Raw genomic sequence first — 20,835 nt, 5'->3', positions numbered from 1 at the left:
TCACTGAGGAACATACAGAACGCAGGAAGCGCAAAAAGTTATAAGATATGTTTGTGGTTAAAAGGAGGCAGGATATCCGTTGTCAGGGTGTCTACAAAACTGTTGCTTTAGAATTCCTCTTTTTTTCCACATTTTCACTGACCATTTCAAGTGAATTCCCTGACCAAAAACATTTTGATACAGATCCCTCATGAAGCAGATCATTTAATGAGGAATTAGTAAGACTGCCCTACTTTTTTGACTCTGGGCTTGTCGTATTGGCGAACTGCTACTCGCGCAACATTGCTGTGGCTCAACCACTCATCCGCACTCGTGATTCACGGCACATTGTGATGGCACTTGTCTGAGAATTTCCCTGACTTCAGCTGCCTTTTTGGCAAATTCCCTGAAAATCCCCTGACTTTTCCAGTCACATCAAAATTCCCTGATAATTACTGTAACAAGTCGGGGTGAATCCAGAACAGCCTTTATTCCGGAGTGAAGTACAACAACTGACAAGAATGAATAGAGAGTTTTAGTATACCGGCCATAGGCTACCGGTGGGGCCGGTATTGACGTCATGCCTTCTCTGCGCAAGTGCGAGCGGAATACCGGCCTCCCAGTCCTACCGGCCGCCGGTCGGAGGGGCGAAATACCGCGCAGCCTACCGCCAGCGTACCGCTCGCTTCACCGGCGAGATCGACAGCAGCGCTGCCACTCTCCTTCCCGTCTCTGTGCGCTGCTGTTGTTATCGCTACCGGTGAAATGTCGCGGTAGAGTCGCGCTATACTAAACGAGCCTGTTATACCGGAGCCGGGGACTGCGGTAAGCAAGTCCACCGGTAGCCGCGGTAGCCTACCGGGCACCGGTATACTAAAACTCTCTAATGTCGCCCACTCTGACATGCGCTTAAGAAGGCGCCTGTGCGGAGCCGGTAAACAAGAGGCGAGGGTAACACGCTGATAACGAGCTTGTGATACGTGATGCTACAGCCTCAGTCACTCAGACGTGGGACAACGTCTTCTAACGTTGCCATTTTAAAGTGCTCCCTGAGCAGAGCTTGGTTGAGGTACGCAGGATCCAGGCAAATTCGAACCTTTTCCTTCTTTGCTACGACGACCATGTTACTGGTCCTTTCTGTAGGCTCAGTGACCTTGCATATCACGCCGTCTGCTTCCATGCGGTCAAGCGTGTCCTTTACTTTGTCTTTTAATGCAACGGGAATTCTTCGCGCGGGCTTCACTACGCCTTTAACGTTTGGTTTCAGTCTCATGTGGTAGACTATTCCTTTGAGCTTGCCTAGGCCCTTAAAAACGTCATCATAAGGCCGTGCAGCTTCGTACAATCCCAACTGGTTGTCCTTATGAACGTGGGTGGGGTGGACCATTCTACTGACCAGTCCCAGATGTTCAGATACCGTTCCACTCAATGTTGTAGGAACCTGGCGATCCACAACGAAGAACTCCGTGCTAAGGTCTTTTCCTTGAAATGAGATATGCAGTTGTATTCTGCCTTCAGCTTTTTCACTGTGTCCGAAGAACGTGCTCAGCGGCACGCTGCATTTGGATGCCTTCTTGTCTGTTATTTTCTCGAGCAGGGCTGACGATATCACAGAACAGTTCGCTCCGGTATCCAACCTGCAGGATACGTTTGTTCCCTCGATGGTGACCTTGGCGGACCATATCTCGGTCTCATCACTTCTTTTCGATGATAGCGACTGAAAGAAATAGTCGGCTTTATCTCCATATTCCAGATGTCTTAATTCTTTCTCATGTTGCCTTCTTCTTTGTCTCGGCGGTCGCCCAGGATTCTTCGTTCTGCAGACTGACGAAAAATGATTTTTCTTGCCGCATTTCTTGCAGACTTTCCCTACCGCTGGACATTGGCCTCCTCTGTGCATACTGTAGCCACACTTGGAGCACGGTATCCTTCCACTCCTATTGTCCTGGACGGCGTTCACTTCAGACTTTTCTTCTTTTAATTTCTTGTCGCTTTGAATTTCTTGTAGTTGTGGATGACTGCGTTCCCGCTGCCTGCAGATTTCAACGACCTTCTCGTAAGGTGGGTTTTCATTGATAAGTTTTTGCTGAAGGGCTTTGTCTTGTGTGCCCAAAATAATGCGGCTTCTTAGCATGCGAGTTTCAAGACTGCCAAATTCATAGGTGGCGGCTAACACCCAAAGCTCTGTTATCCACTCGTCGAAGCGCTCCCCTTCCTTCTGGTCTCTCGAACCGAAAAGGAATTCTTGATAGGTGAGGTTTACTGTGGGCTTGCGATGTGCTTCGAATTTTTCTATCAGCTTTGCGACATCTGTACGTTCCTCTTCACTATCAAAGTGCAGCGTAGTATATATCTTCCTTCCATCTTCACCGATGATGACCAAGAAAGTTGCTGCCTGTACCTCCTTTGGTTGAGCTTTCAACCCCGTAGCCACAGAAAAAAGTTCAAACTCCCTTCGCCATAACTTCCACCAGTTCCAGATGTCTTGTGTTGTGTCTAGTACTTTTGGTGGGGGTAGCAGGCTTGACATGCTGTGCCGTGCCATCAGTTCTTGTGACTCTTGTTCGAGCGCAGTCGGTGTCCCTGATTCTTGCTTATCCGTGGACGTCATTTGGCATCATCTTACTTGATATCTCTCACTGGAGTGGGGTCTTTGGTTCCGTTCTCTGTGGTCTTTTGCTGTTTCGTCGAAGTTTGCATCGCTGCCACCATGTAACAAGTCGAGGTGAATCCAGAACAGCCTTTATTCCGGAGTGAAGTACAACGACTGACAAGAATGAATGTCGTCCACTCTGACATGCGCTTAAGAAGGCGCCTGTGCGCAGCCGGTAAACAAGAGGCGTGAGTAACACGCTGATAACGAGCTTGTGATACGTGATGCTACAGCCTGCTACTATCTTAAGATTACAAGCTTCTTACAATTACCTGTTTTCCCAAGTTGGTAGACATCCTGATAATGTTAGAGTGCTAAAACTGTTTTCTCCTCGTTCTGATGTGTCAGTCACACCGACTACATAAACGGCTTCAAGAGCAGGTCACTGCACTTGAGTAACTTGCAGCTACTTGCCGAAAACATCATTTTGCTTAGTCATAATGTTAATAAATCTTTATTTAATAATTTGTGGCTTTACGTTGCAAGACAACTATGATCAAGAGCGACGCTTCAGTGGTTGGTCTGTGAATTAATATTGTCCACCTAAGGGTTCTTCATAACTTGTGCTGAAATCTCAACACATGGGGCATTGCATTTAACATCTCCTGCAGCAGATAGCATAATAAAGCAACTTGTACGATACCATGATTTTCTATCATTCTGAGTAGCTATTTTGTGTGTCAAGTATTGCCCTCACCGCTCTAAAGAGATGTCAGTGTTCTCAGTGCTTCCCAAGCACCCTCATCAGGCCAACCCCTAGATGTCTGATTGAAGCAAAAATACAAAGCAATGGCCTTTTCATATTTACAAGAATGTGGTCGGTGACTCCTACTGCAGAGCTTTAATTCACTCCCACTGGACTGCTGGATCATTTTGTTTTGGTTGCAAATAATACAGCTGCTTCCTTGCTGCATATTACACATGTTGCTATCATTGTACATGTACATTGTACATGTTTGTATATGTTTGAAACACATACAAATGCTGAATGTGTGCTTCAGTTGCAGAGCTCTGGTTTTTCCAACGATTGGACGTAGCAGCCGTGTATGTCTTTTGCACACCTCAATTGTACACAGTTTGAAATCACAAATGAGCTACTAGATGAGCGTTACTCTTAGCAGTAATTTCAGCATTTTTACATGTCATATGATGTTTTTAATCTCCTCACATGTGTATGCGCCTCCAAACTTACAAAGTATGTGCTCAGTGTTTTTATAGTACAGTCAGCCTGTGAAGGTATTGTTTACTTTTATTGTGTATTGTGCACTCCTGCCGTTATTTCACCAATTACACCGAAGCGCTGATTGTCTGCTTTCATATATCAAGATGCTTGATCGTTTGCTTTGCTGTGGTTTTTACGCTATACAAAATGCTATCTGCTGTGTACCTCTGCTCACACCCTTGTAAAGGATTAATGCTTATGCCGCAAGTTGCCACTAGCAGAGCACATTTCCGTTTCATCCTCATCGCCTGATTATTATCCACTCATTTCAGCATTTGTTGTACGCTGCTAGCTGTTCACCCTATGTTAATACACGCACATAGCCAGTTTTAGTAAATCAGAAGACGTTTACGATAACTGTTCCGAAAATATGATAAGCCGATCGCCATATTTCTTTGAAGCGGGCGACATCACTATTTCCGATGTTCTAAAACTTGCCACCGTTACTTTACTTGGCCAACTAAAACAGACAAACAAAAGGCAGAATGTGTACCCGTGCGAGCAGGTTACGCGTATCTTCCATTGTATAATATTTTAATGCGTCTGTGTCGTACAACTGATTGTTCTTTTGTTGATCGATTTGCGAAGTTGCTGCAGCATTACGAAGCTATGATAATCTCATGCATTTGATGGAAATGCTGACAAATTGTGCATTTGCGACGTGTCCATACGCATTCTGCGGAATAAAATACCTTGTCTGGCAAAAAACAGCAAACGTCTTCTTGTTTGTCTCACTCAAGCTACGTTTTCACGAGGCGCATGGCCCATGCAAGCAAACCCATGCGAACCAAAACAACGGGGGAGAGAACAGAGGGGAAAGGGAAAAAGAGAGCCATGGTAGCGTCGCTTTACGTCACGCGTCACCCAGGGAGACAAAAGAAAACAAAGCAAAAAATTCCTCAACCGACGACCGATGATTGGCCCGACGTCAGAGGTCACGGAGTTTTTCCCGAGAATAGAATTATACTACACGTTCATTCTGGTTTTTAATGGTGGATTATTAAACGGTGATCTGTAAGCGGGGATAGTAAGCGGATTATTTTAGGAGATATATTTTTAACGGTGTATTTTTAAGCGGATTATTTTTGAATGTTTTATTCTTAAAGGGACAGTCGCATTCTCCGAGGTCAATTTCGAAACTAATGCGAATTCTAATTCCTTGCCGACCACTGAAGTGGGCCCGAAAATACCATTTCAATCCGCGGCGTACTTTTCGCGCAATCCGATGAAAAAGAAACCGGAATCCTTGCGCCCTCGCTCTCTAAAAGTGGGAGGAAACGTCACCCGGATAAGGGCAATCAGCGAGCGCCCTGGTCAAATGCGAGCCGCGCGCCTGTTTGGCAATCGCGAAGCGAAGGGAGCAAACATGGAGTCGGAAAACGAGAGTGATGTTTCTGTCTGGGGGAGATTCTGACGAACATGTTAGCGGTAGCGGCGACGAGTTAATGCTGGGTCATGACCCATACGCTACGGACCCAATGCCTCTGGAAGCCGCCGACCATCCACGAGATGTGGCTGCGGCTAACCCGCGGGATGACATTTTTAGGTGAGGTATCTCTTTGCATGGTTGCCGTCGGATGTGCGAAACAGTTTAGAATGTTGAAATCGGTAGGTGTCTGTCTGGAGTCTGCGACCCACAGGAGCCTGACGAGAGCCTGTGTTGCCATTCTGTTGCCAGGGTGGTAGAAATGTGCAACAGTGCCGCCGTGCTAGTGCATAACCAACACCCATTACTCAGGGACATCTAACTCCGTAGAGAGCTTCTAGTGGTGTACGCGCCTCAATTCTGCCGCTATGATAAACATTTTAGGCGACTCAATCCCCAGGACCACAGGTAAGCCTGCTGCAGTGCTCTCCCGTTTGCTATATGATTACGACCGTAATGAATTTTTCGATTTAAATGACCCCCCATCAAGATTCGGAAGGGTAAACTCGGGTGCTAGTCGGGTGTTGTTGGTTATGCAAATTGTCGCACCTAAAGTGGACAAGGGCTGTATACAAAAGGGCGACTATTTTCAGCAACCTTTTGGCCTACACAAGTTTGTCCCCCATAAATCGTAAGCGTGGACGACAGCCTTGGAACAATCCAGAGAATCCTGGTTCAACAATTCCATTAGGAAAAGTGAAGCAACACAGCCGCCTCAGCTAGTCTCGACATGCTCTCAATTATGCCAGTTAGCCATTGCCTGATTGGCAGCACAAAACCCATTGATTGCCAGATATCCAGTGGGAATTTTGAAATCTGAAGGAAAGTCTTAGAAGACTGACAACAGAAGCATTTGAGGTGCCAATGAAGAGGGGAAGCATGTTACTGAAGAATGTAAGAGTAACATATTTTGGGAGAAATTGGATTTTGCCGAAATTGGAGGGAAGCTGGTTTGGGAGGGAGTTAGCAGTTGGAATCGGGCTCATCCTGAAAGAGGCGGACATTTTTTTGTTGTACTATGTTGCACATCTGCAAACCTTCCACATTCAAAATGCGGTAGACCCTGGAACTAAGGAAGGAAATCACAGGCTTTGAACTCCAAGGTTGGGATAGTGTCTGTTCTTCTGTTCTGGCCATTGTCTTCCCAACACTGCGGAAGATTTGGCAGGTGTGCAAATGCCCACAAGATATGATGCTAAACAAAAAGAAATGTCATGTGGAGTTGTCTTTTCCAGCTGCCTGAGGTTCACAGCATACTCGTCATTCACAAGATGGCCTGGATGCGTTGTCCAAGCAATCAGGAGGAAGTTCCCGTCTACGTCTTATCAAGGCTATAAGCGTTAGGACCATCGAAGCAAGGGTGTCTTGACAAGAGAGACAAGCTGGTGCATACTGATGGCTGGAACTGGAGACATGTAGTGGCAAGATGAAAATTTTGGTAACATAGGCACACTTCGTGCGAGTAAACCCTTGGTCGTCCCCCTTGCCTCCCATCAGAGGTTTTCGAGAATACTATAGGTGTGTGGTGTTCTCGAAAACCTCTGATGGGAGGCAAGGGGGATGATAAAGGGCTCACTTGCACGAAGTCTGCCTATGTCAGCAAAATTTTCGTCTTGCAGCAATTTTCGTCTTTTCGTCATTGCAGTGTGGGGGATGTTTTGTCTTGTCACTCTGTATCTCCAGTTGCAGTCAACAGACTGTCTCTCCGTCTGTACAGCAACAAATACTACACATGGCAGTATTAGCTCTTGCATCAAATCCAGACTGTATTGCACTAAGTTAGCGCCGAGGTGGGAATATTTCAAACTCTGTGCAGATTGTCAATGCGGTGTAGTGACGGGAATAAAGAATGAGCCTATAATTGTATCGATTTATTGTACAGTGGAATATGACGGAGTGGGAATAACAAAATAGCTTAGGTTTATTTGCCTCCCATTATGTATGACAGGCAAATAAACCTAAGCTATTTTATTATGTTGTGCTGTGGTCCTAAATTAATGTGGTGTGAAGTCTGGGTGGTTACAGGTATGCTGCCACAGGGATGTTAGGAGGGTTAATGTTGGCAGATCCATATCTGGTGTACTAATACGCTATGCAAGTGTGTGTCCTTTGTTTTCCTCTTCCTGGAATCAGGGGATAACAACCCCCTTGTGAGATGCGCCGTGAAGTGGGTCCCCAGCACTTGCTTCAGCCATGACCTCCGCATCTGGAATATGGCCTTGAGTTTTAACACTGAAAAGAATACATCGAGGGCCTAGCGGGTACAATAACAAACATAAAAATGACTATGCAAATAAATCTTCCCCTTTGCGGTCCCTGTTTCACTGGCACAGTTATCTTCCTGTCGACATTACGTTATAAACGCTGGCAGCCGCATCACACAAGATTCCTTTCACAGGATTCGACAATTTTCAGGGCTCGTACATATCCATTATGTTGTGGGACGTGCAAAAAGAATTGCAATATTTTCGTGGCTTGACAAAACATACCAAATCCAGCTGATTCTGTTGACGTGCTTGCTGCCGCCTGAAATAGAGCCAGAAATTAGCAACAAGGCTGCTGTAGAATACTGATGCAACGCGAAGTGTCTCGGACGTAGCCAAACACAGATTGCGATGTTTCCACATCCCGAATGCTGCCATCAGGCTTACACTATGAACTGTAGAAACATCCACTAGTTGCAATAACATTAGAATAACGCTGTCATGTGGGAGTGTTACGTTACTCCTGCATAATACACAGCAACAACGCACCAATCTTTTTTCTGGAGAGTACGCGTACAATTGCGTCGGGATGCTGCAAACATTGTAATAATTTGTGTACATTAGTAGGCGGTGTTACTGTGACGTTACAATCGGCGGCGAGGCCAGGTGTTCGCGATGATGTTTACTGTGACAACTGATATTTTTCATCGCAGCGTAGCTGTGACTACGCAGAATTGTCACTTACCTCGGTTACTGGTTCCTGCCCTTGTTCCCGATCGAATATGGTAGGCACGGCGTCAATCTTCAGCCGCTTCCGTTTCTGCCGTAGCCCGAGCCGAACTTGCAATACATCTTCATCAAAATAGGCGTCGTCGGCGAAATGACAGGAACAGACGCGTGAAACATTCAATCCTTGGGACACACCACAGTAGTGGCTGGCGATCGCTGCCTCCCACTTTCGTTCCGTCTCGCCATTGCGAGGTCGGTGAAGTGTAAGCTCGGGATTCGCGTTATAAGTCTTCGTGCACCCGGGCACGTAGCAAAGGTTTCCTGGCTGTGAAATCGCACGTCAACGGCGTGAAATCCTAGGGCACACGCTGTGGTTCAAAGTACTTCAAAGCAAACGCGACAAGACAACAAGAAAAAGGGTCAGACGCGCGCTCAGACACAGAACTCCGGCGGGAAGGAGCGCCTCCTGATGGTTGGTTTATCCGGGTGACGTCATCCAGTGTCGGCGCCTTGCGGGGATTGCCGTGCGCGCCGCAAGCGCGAACATTTAAAAATCGTTTCTGAGTCAACCAAGTGGATTTGTGCGGAGAAAATAGGCCGGCGTACATTATGAACGACAGGGAACATGACCACAACAGTTCCGGAACACGCTTCCGGATGCGACTATCCATTTAAACGTTTATTCTTAATGGTGGATTTCGGGGACCCCCCCGTCGTACCTACAAGGTCACAAGGTCTCTGGTCGCGTCTGAGGGCTGAAGTTTCTCTTCGTTCGTTGAAGGCCTTCGGATAACACGCGATAATGAACAGCTTTTTGTGTGTGAATCGTTTGCTACCGTTGCGCTGGCAGGTATGACATGTGAGCTGTACTTTTTCAATGAATGAAATCGTCTTCTGCTCGGCGGCTGTTCACAACAAGGAACCCAAGCACCCATCTCCGTGGCTATGAGGTTTTTGCTGACGCGTTACGTGGGCCTCTAGCGATTCACCGCAACGTTGTAATGGTTGTATCGCCGTCACCAGTGGAAAGTGTCTGGTGGTTGCTTGGCGTTGCAGTTATATTTACATGTTGGCAATGTGACAACAAGTGCGTTTTGAAGTGCGACTGTGATATTTTGAAGATGGCCCACTTTGTTGCTCGATTGGTTTGCGCGAATTGTCGTAAAAGACTGGGTGGTCCAATGTTTTGTTTTACTGTGTTTCAACCCGTGTTCTTCGTCATCATTACTATTATTATTCAAAGCAGCTTCGCGCCTTCAAGCGATTCTGATTTACTCTGCATTGCTTGGTCTACAGACGGGACGGGCTGGCTGTATTTCCTTCCTTTCCTAAGGACTTGTTGTTTGCCTAAGAATATGTTTCACGAAAGAATTTATGTTTTATGAGGTATTCCATGTCGAGCTCGTCGTAAATCTGAATATTTAGCATTAACACCCACCATGCCTACAGAAGCTCAACTGCAGCGTATTCTGTAAGAGTATTCTGCACATCGTATATATTTCTGATAAGTGTTTGTTGTTTAACACATTTATTGTCCAACCAGGTTTCCAATACTGTACAATACGTCCATAACCCCGAGACTGGGGGACACAATGCAACGACACCAGTTTGTATACATTATTTGGACGAAATAGCGTATATTGATGCAATACCACACTTCTATTGTTTCTAGTGCAAACACGGAACATATCATTTTGGAATGGTGTTACCCTAGTTATGACTGAATGGATTAAAAGAGCGCGTCGTTCACGCACAAGGTCCGGAAGTGGCACAATGTTAAGCTGAGAGAAGAGCCCATCAGCAGAGTGTGTCCGAAGGTCAGAATAAGTTGTTATTCTCAAGACCCGCTTCTGTAATTTGAATAAACAATCAAGGTAGGTCACCCAGGTGTTGCTCCAGGACGTAATACAGTATAGTAAATGGGACTGGAAAGGGGCAAAATATAACTGTCTCAGGATATACAAGGGAAAGCACTATCTTGCAAAGAACACCGCATGGCAGGACTTTCTCAATTTTCGAGCCACACTGTCGATTTGTAACCTCCACGACAAAGTACAATCCAGGATAACACCGAGATAACTTATGTGGTCAGATCGCTCGATCTTCTGACCAGAGATACTTAAACTGATAACATTAGCCGTCAAAGAAGGTTTACAAAACACGACGAATTTAGTTTTAGTCATATTAACCGACAGTCGATTTACACGAAACCACTGGGGTATCCCCTCAGCCTCACAGCACAAAGTACGTTACACATCACCCGCCATTCTTGCACTATCAAAGAAACATGTGTCGTCAGCATACATGTATGTTGACAATTTTGATGAAGCACAGGGAAGATCATTGACATAAAGACCAAACAGCACAGGTCCCAGCACTGAACCTTGTGGAACACCAATGGTTACAGGCAGAGACAGACCCACGCATTCCAACCTTTTGCCCTGATAGGACGCTGCTTCAGAAACTCCAATCCTCTCATCTCATCCTGTGCTTGATCACCCCAGTCTGGCCCACACAGCCCTGGCATCCATCCATCCTCCACTGGACACTCGATTTTCCACGACTCCTTCCCCACTCTCCGAACCTGCTACTGAACAGAGCAAACCCTGGACACCCCTTAATTTTGAGAGGTGGTCTTCGGTTAACAACTTGGAAGGTATCCAGCGACCCCTCCCACCAAGTCAATTTTCGCAGTCAGCTGCTGCTCTCCTCTCAGCAGCCTGGCGACCAAACACCAAAGCAGTCTATACTGCATGTTGGAAAAGATGGACTAGCTGGGGTGGTAGGCAGCAGATTAATCCACTTTCTCCATCTCTACCCGAGTTTGTCAACTTCTTAGCATCTCTCCATGATGAGGGCCTATCGTATAGAACCATTGGATGCTACCGTTCAGCTATCTCTCAGTCGGTCCATACAGTTGATGGTCAGGACTTGGGGACACACCGTGTAGTTTCGCAACTACTTAAGTGTATCTTCAACACTTCACCTCCGCAGACCAGGTATGCTGAACTCTGGCCGGTATCAAAAGTCACGGCCTACTTGCGATCGTTGGGTAACAACTCGGCCCTGGCTCTAACCATGTTGTCTTATAAGCTGTGCATGCTCTTAGCCTTGTCCACTGCGGGTAGATCAGCAGACCTAGCCCTGCTCTCGACTCAAATTCTGTCTAAATCGCAGGACGGCTGGACCTTGACCCTAATGGGGGTCAGGAAGATCTCACGACCAGGTCACCATTGTGGCTCTATGCTCATCCCTTCTCTGCCCCCAGAGGAAGTTCTGTGTCCAGTGTCTTGCCTTCAAAGATACTTGGATTTGACAAAACCTCTCAGAGGCACAACGCCTGAGCTGTTAATTTCCACACGTAAACCCCACAGAGCAGCCTCTAGGAACACAATTGCTCAATGGTTGAAGAGAGTTCTAAAGGCAGCACGTATAGACACACGACACTTCTCAGCCCATTCCACACGTGGTGCCTCGACTTCTACAGCCATGCAGAAGAGTGTATCGATCGCCGAGATTTTGAAAGCAGCAGACTGGTCATCTGAATCTACCTTTCGGCGCTTCTATCACAGGTCGTGCACGACCACCAACTTTGCCTCTCAAGTGCTGAGCTAAGCTTTGAACATGCTATGTGAAAGTAAGTACTGGAGGATACTGATATATAATTACCAGTCTTAACGAATGGTACTTACCTGAAGTTGAAGCTGGAACTATATGAAGTATCCGGAAGCACTTACTATCATGGGAACATTCCCACCCTTCACCCAGCCCTTTATTGTCATTAATGTTTTGGGGTTCATACTTTACAGCTACCTCAACCTTTCGAGGCAACGCACGGCCACACAAAGCTCCCAGGAACTAACCAAATCTGAACACATAATAAATATTTTAAGCTTCAACCTTTGAGTCGTGTGTCTCTTCCCTGGCGATGATCTGTGTCTTACGGCTCTTCGCCAAGAGTCAGATGGCAAAGCGGGACGAAGAAGGGTAGAGGGTGAGGCAGACCAGGGTTGTTTGTTTTCTCAAATCTTTGAGACGGCTGTACGTAGCGGAAACATGAGGGAAATGCTATGGGAAACAGGATAGTAAGTGCTTCCGGATACTTCATATAATTCCAGCTTCAACTTCAGGTAAGTACGATTCGTTAAAACTGGTAAATGTTAGACTCTTTATAATAAAACTTGTAATTTTGATTGTAATCGTATTGATTAAGAATATCTTCTTTGATTAAATGTGCTACTCTATTTTAGCTCTGATTCATTGAAAACTTGTGTGATTACCATTAATAAAAAAATGTTGTGTTTGATGTGTGATACCCATTCAATGCTATTGCATCATACCTGTAATAAGTATATTCTTTATTACATGTATTGTATTGTGTTTCTTCTGCTTCAGGTTTTGTGGCTAGATTTCTCCCATTCACATATTGGCATTACATCATTGGCTTTAATAAAAATATTGACACTTGTGCTTTTGTGTATGGCTATCATTTGCATGTCTATGCTTGCATGTAAATTGCCTACTGCACACCTGTTGTTAGCGGGAAAAAAATTGCAATTGAAGTCGGCCCAGGCTGAAAAATATGCGAGGGTAAGCGCACGCCCAGCCCTCCGGCCACCGATAAGAGCACGGGCAATCCTCCGCACACACGCCGCTCGCCGGGCACGGGAAACAAATCGCGAAAAAAGTCAGCGCAGACGCGACGGTGGCGCTGCCCTGGAGTCAATGTCTGTGAACATCATCCATCGTATACTACTTGCCGTTATTGGCACATTAGCAATCCCGAACTGCTTTCTTTTAAGCAACAGATAACATATGTAAGTTCCCTTGCGTAGTAGTACCCCATACTAGGGTACAGTAATACAAGTGCGTCAGAAAGAGCGCATTATAAACCACTAATTTCGCTTTTTCAGGTAAGATAAATTTGTTACGGTTTATCACCCCCGCAATTCGAGCTATTTTTGACTGGAGGTGAAGAACATGGTCGTCCCAAGTCACGTATTCATTGAAATATACTCCAAGAATTTTTACCCCTGTCGTAATTTCAACTACATCAGAACTGATAATTATGTCAGCTGTTGGAGTTACTCTCTTATTTTTGGCCCTAAATATCACCGCCTTAGTCTTCTTTACGTTGATCTTTAGTTTATTTAAAAGCGTCCACTCATAAAGTACTGCCAAATCGGCGTTTGCCCGCATCATTAGGTCATCAATGTCTTTCCCGGAAAAAAGTATACTAACGTCATCTGCGTACATGATAACATCAGCATGCCTGCAAGACCGAATGATATCATTAACGTACATAATGAATAACAACGGACCTAACACACTTCCTTGCGGCACTCCAGAAAAAATGACTTAAGTAAGTGCCACGGTGTCCCACGAATACCGAAACAATGTAGCTTCTACAGTAAGATAGAATGATTTAGCATATCGAAGGCCTTACTCATGTCTGTCCAAATGCATAGGGTAATTTGATTATCTTCAAAATTTTGTAGTAACTTTTCCTTTATGTTTAGTGAGGCCAGTTCCGTAGACCTTTGCTTTCTAAACCCATACTGTGTACCACTAATGAGGTTATATTTTTCTATGAATGAGGAGAGTCGATTGTGCAGAATGTATTGAAAAATTTTCGCAAAAATAGGAAGGACAGAAATTGGCCTGTAATTTGAAACGCAGTTTTTATCACCCGCTTTATAGATAGCAACTACTCTGGCTATTTTCATACATGCTGAGAATTCACCTGTTGTCATTGAAAAATTATACATGTATGATAGCTGTGGCGCAATAAGGTCAATTACCGCCTTTAAAAGTGATATCTGGAGCCCGAATATATCTGTACCCCTGGAGTTTTTCATTGCGAGGAAAGAAGTGATAACTTGGTTTGCGGACGTTGGAGACAGAAAAAAGTGAGTTGGGACATGTTGGCGTGACTCGTAGTCCCCAGCCTCACCAGAATCTTTCCCTATGCTACACAAAAATTAATTGAATTTATTGGCTAACTCCTTGCCGCCGATACTGCGCCCTTCAATGTTTAGCACAGCGATGTTGCTCTGGTCCACGTATTGGCTCATTACTAAGTTCAAGATTTTCCATATTCTACGTGGGTCACAGCCAAAGCCGGCATGAAAATGATTGAAAGTACTGAACCTTGGCTTGCCTCATCTCTTTGCTAACAATGTTTCGGAATGCTTTGAAAACAATCTACACGGCTGCGAGTCCTCAGAAACCGACCATAGAGCTTATTACGCTTACGTATCATAGTTATATGCACGGCTTTTACCTATGGCTTACGGGCGCGTTTATGCCGCCTGTAAATGCGTGCGGGAAAACTGGCGTTATAAAGATTGGTGACAATGGAAAGAAAATAGTCAAATACAAGGGTAAGAGCGCTAACAGTACAGGACAAACACTACTCTCACACACACCAAACACACTTTGTACATATGTTGCTTCATGTTTACACTGTGTACAGTTTAGCTTGGTTGTTTTTCATGGCACAAGGTATATTTTAGTGCTTTTACCCTTTTTAATTGACACAGATTTAAGGATTGTTCTTTCTCACATGTATCTAAGATTTACCAGCTGGATCTGGGGCTACCTGGATGTGCTGTTGCTCGTCTCATCGCCATATGAGGGTACTAACATATTCAGAAGGATAACATATTCCATTTACATGTTATAACTTACCTTACTATGGATACCAGATTTTACAATGCAGTGGTGGTGAGTGTGATGTTCTAAGGAAGAGGAGTGAGTTTACAATATTGTTGTAACGGCCCATCTCGACGAAGACGAGGAGGCCGTTAACGAGGAGGCTTGTTAACAGACGAGGCTTAACAGACGAGAGAGACGAGGAGGCTTGTTAACACTGAGTTTTGCTACTTGCCTGTATTCGGGGCAAACTTGCGAAGTTGAGTTGTTTGTACTGAGCGAGCGTCATCCAACAGGGACACGAACACGCACAACAAGACAATCTGCTTTACTAGCAACTAAGTAAAAGATTATTAGAATAAGTTGCTCACAGTTTATCCAGAAGAGCGTGCTGATCTTGCGCATGTGTTCTTAGATTGTTCTTCAAGTAAAAGAAATGCCTTAGTGAAGTAGATAGTCTTGTGTGCATGTTTGTGTCCCTGTCTCTTGCTGCTTGAAGATGATTGCCTGTATTCGTAGGATATGAAAATTATGTGAGCGTACATGTGTTCGTACACTTATTCCATTTTATGCAGGTTTTTTTCATATAAATTGCTGCTCTTTGCATCCTCCACAGCAATTCCCTGTTGTGAACTAACAAGCTGCAAGTGATCTTTGTGACCAGTCCAGTTGTAACTCATCTCATGCAGCGTGACATTGAGACCTGTCTCAATTCCTGCTGTCCATGTCTTGTTTCAGCTCTGCAATGTGGTGTAGACGTACATTGAACTGCACAATAAAAGGATGAGCAAAGCATGACTGAAATGTTGCTTTATCTTGAGAAGTTTAGAGTGCAATAATAGAGCATGTCTGTTTAGCGTGTAATGGGGTAGTGTACTGTTCTCTAGCGTGGAATCACCCCAGGCCATAGCCATGATATATTTGTTGTTGTTGTTGTTGTCTGTTTGGACTTCACATATTGGAGAATGGACAGGGACAAGGACAACAAACACAGGGAGTGTTCAACTAGCAACAGTATTATTTGGACTAGGTGTGTTTGTCCAAATAAACCAGATGATAGTTGAACGCTGTGTGCGTTTTCCATCATGTTCAACTTCGCAGTGATGCATTCAGGTGCAGGGCCCTGTGTTCCCATTTGCTTGTGGGATGGGTTAACGTATCAAGGGCTAGCAGCCCAGCCAGTGGGTCCAAGGTGCATGGGCATCAGATGTGCACAGGTGAGGGTTAACCTTACGCATCCCTGAAATACAACAGCAGTACAAGTGAGAGGCAAATGAAACAACAACTAACTCACACAAAATATGTCCGCAATAACAAGTAGTTTATGAAACAATTTCTCCCTGATGCCGCTTCGGACATCTTTGTCCATAAATGTAAACCGGTAAAAAATCCAGCGAATCGGTTAGGAAATGTGAAGGAGAGTGCCTCTGGAGGACAGGTACCACTATTTTGACTGTTGTTCTGTGCACTGTCCTCATCATTGCCACAGTATTTAAAGGGCAGGGAAGCACTCGAGAACAAATATGATGGGAGAATTAGAATTACAAACCCTGTGCAGAATATGGAAACATCTCAACAAAAGACACATAAGACAACATCAAAGTTTCGCCTCTCCGTGTGCTTAAGTCTTAATTACATGTAGGAAATAGAAACGTAACGAGCATGAGACTTATACTGTCCAAAGTTGTACCACATTAAAGCACTCATGTCATTCACAGCAAGAAATAAGAAATGCTGCTTTTGTGCCCTTAAATACTGTGTTTTCGTCAGGGTAGACACTTTCATGACGTCAAACATGCGAAGCGCCTTTGCAACATTCATTCCCTAGAAGAGTATGGCTGAGCACAGGAGGGTGCTTCCCAGTGACCTATTTTCTACCCAGGGCTGGCTTGACCATGTGCTCTGGATATCGCATCTGCAGCCATGTGCCTCTTGTTGTTATTATGACGTGAGTATTGCTGTTGGCGCACGATGGGCCCTTCGACACGGTTTCAATAGTCTCGTTCGACTTAAGAAGGAAACAAAACCTAGTTCGTCCGGTCTCAAAATATTACTGCACGGCAGATAGGATGGTTGGATGCAGAGAGGTTACGCTCAATCGCTGCGCCAGATAATGTAATTGTATCTATTTCATTCTTGCCAATTGCATCTTATTCTTGTGTGAGAAAACTCCAAATTTTACTATTGCACCTCCTTATCTCCAACGGCACATGCCTCAACTCAGCCATGAGATACAAGCATTCTTCTGGATTTAATCTAAAATATAGATGAATATCTGTATAGCTTATGGGCATACTGTGGAAAGTATGTCCTACGTCACATGCACACGAGATTTCGCGAGGCTGTGACTGTAACTGTTTTTGTACTCCTCACTAGACAAGCTGTCTGCCAGCACAAGGCTTGAACTTTCTTTTCAGAATCTGAGCTCCCTGTTATTTCGGAAAGGGGGAAGCTCAGATCCTGAGGGTCAGTCGGGCTGCAAGGGAGATTAATTTGCTTTTGTCATGCGTTACATGTCACATCGCTGTGGCATTGCTGTGACGCCCTCTCAGGCGAAGGCGCCCAGGGCGGCTGCCCCTCTCGCACCCCCCTCGCTACGGCTCTGCTCCTATGCATCGTCAGGATAATTGGCATGGTATTTAAAGGGTTACCTAACCCTTTAAATACCATGTCAATGATGAGGACGGTGCCCAGAAGAAGAACAGTCTCTGTTCGAAATATCAGCGGCTCTCGTCCTGAGGCAATTACCTTCAAACATAAGCAGTAGTATTGCAAAATGATTATGCTTCTACAACATACGCTTCACCATACCACGTTGACGCACCTGTTATATCAGGATCTCGAGGTGCTGGTGTGGAACGGCTGATATCGCCAAAGGATGCCAGTTGCACACTTTCAGCTGTGCTCGTCTCTGCATACCCCAAGAATGACTGGCACTATGTTAGAGGGAGGGAGCTAGAAGGTGGGAGGCTTGTCCTACTTGGCATCAGGAAGTGGGTCTGAATACCTGCAAGGCAAAGTTGCAAACAGTTGTGGGTTTATGAAAAGTGTAACTGTATCGTAATGTTGCATCAATTCATGATAAAATGACACTATAATACTATTTGGATGAGTCACATTCTACAGTGGAGATGTTGCCTTATGCAGTCTACTGTTTTAGGCAGCGATAATCCAATATTGCTCTGAACAAGAAATATTATTTCATGCTAATAAGGTACTATTTATGCAATGTGCCATATGTGGAACCCCATTCAATTTGAAGCACTTTTTATTGTGGGAAAAAGTTACCTCTAATCTGATCAACTGATTTTATTCGATAAATAAGATCAAATGCCCCCAGCTGAAATTAACCAACTTATTCTGCACCGATCTGAACCAGTGGATGTGTTCCAAGTGTGCGCATATAACATTTTACATTTCACGCAAATCTTAACTGCAAAAGGCATAACGTCATGCAGTACTACTGAGTGCGCAGGTTGGAACAGCTATCTATCTTTCTCGCATGGTGTGTGGCTGAGCCCATGCCCATTTTATTGTTTTACGACGGGCCGTACATCCTAGCTGGCACACACGAATTCCGCGAAAGCGTAGTCGTAGCAGCATATCTTCAAATCATTAGCGCATTGAGGCTACGAAACAAATGTCACTTACCTCTGGCAATGGCATGCTGAGTAGTTGCTTTTGTTCAGTGGATATCGGCACGGCGTCAACTCAAACGCTGTCTTTTTACTGGAATCCCTACGTACGCGCATTCGCTTAATGTCAGTGGACCTGTAGACGTCGTCCGAAAAATGCGAAGAACAGACGCGTAGTTTTTCTCGTAGGTCAGGGTAGGGCCAGGAAATTGCATCTTCCCACTTTCGCTTCCCGCTTTCGTCGATATACATAGCGATCCATGGATGCACCATGCAACGTGGCAATAGGTCCGTTCGTCTGGTTAACTGGAAGGTGTTCCGGGAGCGATGTGAGGTGTCATCACTGCGGGAGATGACCGCAGACCACTTCTCGGAGGTGTTGACAACTTCTCTTCGTGAGTCCTCCAAACACGTACCTGTTGCAGCAGGGCATACGGGCTCTAGTCCCCAGGTGGGACAGCTACGTGCTTGCCGTAGAAGAGCTGAGCGAAGAGCTCGACGCACGGGTTTACTTTCCGATATTGTCGCAGCGCGTCATTCACTTAGAGCTGTGCAACATAGGTTGAGAGCCCTTGATCGACAGCGTTGACGCCGGTTTTGTGAGACGCTGTCGCCCTTCACCAGACTGTTGTGTCCTCGCAGCCAGACATCCCATTCCAGAATCCTTTATTGATAGCGATTTTCATGGTGCTTCCTACACTCGCGCGCTATCGTCTCTGCGCGACACCACACAGACCCGCCAGAATTTGGCAAGTTGCGCGTAGCCTGCGAGATGGCCTTCCACGCACCAATCCACTGGGGTCACTTGCGCTGATCCTCAACAAGTCTGAGGTAGACGTAGCTCTGAACTTCTGCGGAACTGTGGCGGCGGCTGCGGAAGCTGCGGGAACTGCAGCGTTTCATACTTACATGGTTGAACTTCGCGAGGATCTTGAGCGTATAACGCTCCCCTCGAACGCACAGCTGGATGCGGATTTTTCTCTGCCAGAGCTTAAAACTTCCCTTCGTTTGTCCCGACCCAAATCGTCCCCCTGGTGCAGACGGGATCACCTATTCAGCTCTTCGAAATCTTGGCGCTGAGGGCCTTCGAACATTGCTGTTTATATGCAACACCTCATGGAGATCTGGCCAGGTACCCGCAAGCTGGAAGGAAGCCATGGTGGTCCCATTGCTGAAGCCTTGCAAGCATCCGTCGCACCTGTCCTCTTTCCGTCCAGTTAGCCTTATCAGTTGTTTTGGTAAGGTGATGGAGCGGATGGTTCTACACAGGCTGGAATGGTGGTTGGAAAGGAATCACGTTTTCCCTGATGAGATGGCGGGCTTCCGGCGGCACCGTAGCTAAGTTGACTCCCTTATGGACCTTGTGACTGCTGTTGAAGTCGCCAAGAGCTGCAAGAGGATTGTCGAGGCTGTTTTCCTTGATGTCAAACGTGCCTATGATACGGTCAGTCACACTTATGTATTGCACAGCCTCCTCCGGGCTAGAGTGTCTCGCAGGCCTTTTGTCGGGGTGGCTGACTTCTTGCCCAAAAGAACCATTTTCGTCCGCACTCGGGATGGTGACACTCAAAAAACAGTTTTGACCCAAGGCGTTCCTCAAGGAAGTGTATTAAGCCCCATCCTCTTCAATTTGGTTATGGCGGATATCAAGCTTTGCGTTCATCGCAAGGTTCAGCTCTCTGTATATGCAGACGATGTGTGCGTTTGGACCACCGGTAAATCAAGGCCAGTGATTCAACGCCGCCTTCAAAACTCGTTGGATGCTGTTCAGCATTACTTCACCAAGGCTGGCATGGACATCTAGGCTGAGAAGACAGTTGTGCTCCCGTTCACGCGGAAACGCATCAGCGCCTTCCCTCTTTCGCTTGGCAATAATAAACTCAGCCAAGTGAAGTGCCACAAATTCCTGGGTGTTATCTTGGATGCCAATCTCTCGTGGAGCGCCCATATCAGGTACCTGGAAGCGAAAGTTCAACGCAGGACCAATGTCATTTCTCACTTCGCTGGCGCTGCATGAGGGATTGATCGGGAAGCGCTCCTATCGATTCAAGGGGCATTGGTTCGGGGAACCATTCTCTACAGCCTCCTGGTCTTACACGGCATCTCAAGAACATTTGAACAGAGGCTTCGGTGTATGCTGGCCAGAAGCTTCAGGATCTGCCTCGGTGTACCTCGCGCCGCTGAAACGCGCGTGGTGGTGGCAGAGGCCCGCGAGCTGCCAGTAGAGGTCTTAGGTCTCAGAGAAACTGTGCGCCATTATCTACGCCTCGTCGCGGAACACCGTCGTCACCCCTTGGTTTTGAAGCTCAAAAGGCGGAGGCAGAGCAACATTT

The 20,835-nt window shown here is 45.9% G+C and overlaps 1 protein-coding gene and 1 long non-coding RNA gene across 2 annotated transcripts; both read right to left on the bottom strand.

Moving 5' to 3' along the window:
- Window positions 1-973: 973 nt before the first annotated feature.
- Window positions 974-2,590, bottom strand: LOC135398556 (uncharacterized). Its single transcript, XM_064629950.1, has one exon. It carries the CDS (start codon window positions 2,588-2,590, stop codon window positions 974-976), a length of 1,617 nt encoding a protein of 538 aa, XP_064486020.1.
- Window positions 2,591-7,138: 4,548 nt separating this feature from the next.
- LOC135397955 (uncharacterized) lies at window positions 7,139-8,637 on the bottom strand. Its single transcript, XR_010423909.1, has 3 exons — window positions 8,230-8,637; window positions 7,770-7,806; window positions 7,139-7,486 (listed from the first exon to the last, which is right to left on the bottom strand). It is a non-coding gene; the product is annotated as an uncharacterized LOC135397955 (long non-coding RNA).
- Window positions 8,638-20,835: the final 12,198 nt, after the last annotated feature.

The sequence above is a fragment of the Ornithodoros turicata genome, chromosome 6 (assembly GCF_037126465.1).
Source record: "Ornithodoros turicata isolate Travis chromosome 6, ASM3712646v1, whole genome shotgun sequence".
Classification (NCBI taxonomy): Eukaryota; Metazoa; Arthropoda; class Arachnida; order Ixodida; family Argasidae; genus Ornithodoros; species Ornithodoros turicata.
Note: the sequence above shows the minus strand (reverse complement) of the source record. Positions and strands in the feature narration are given on the sequence as shown.

Excerpts from the sequence above, each read along its gene's own strand:
- LOC135398556 (XM_064629950.1), bottom strand. The coding sequence starts at position 2,590 with ATGACGTCCACGGATAAGCAAGAATCAGGGACACCGACTGCGCTCGAA.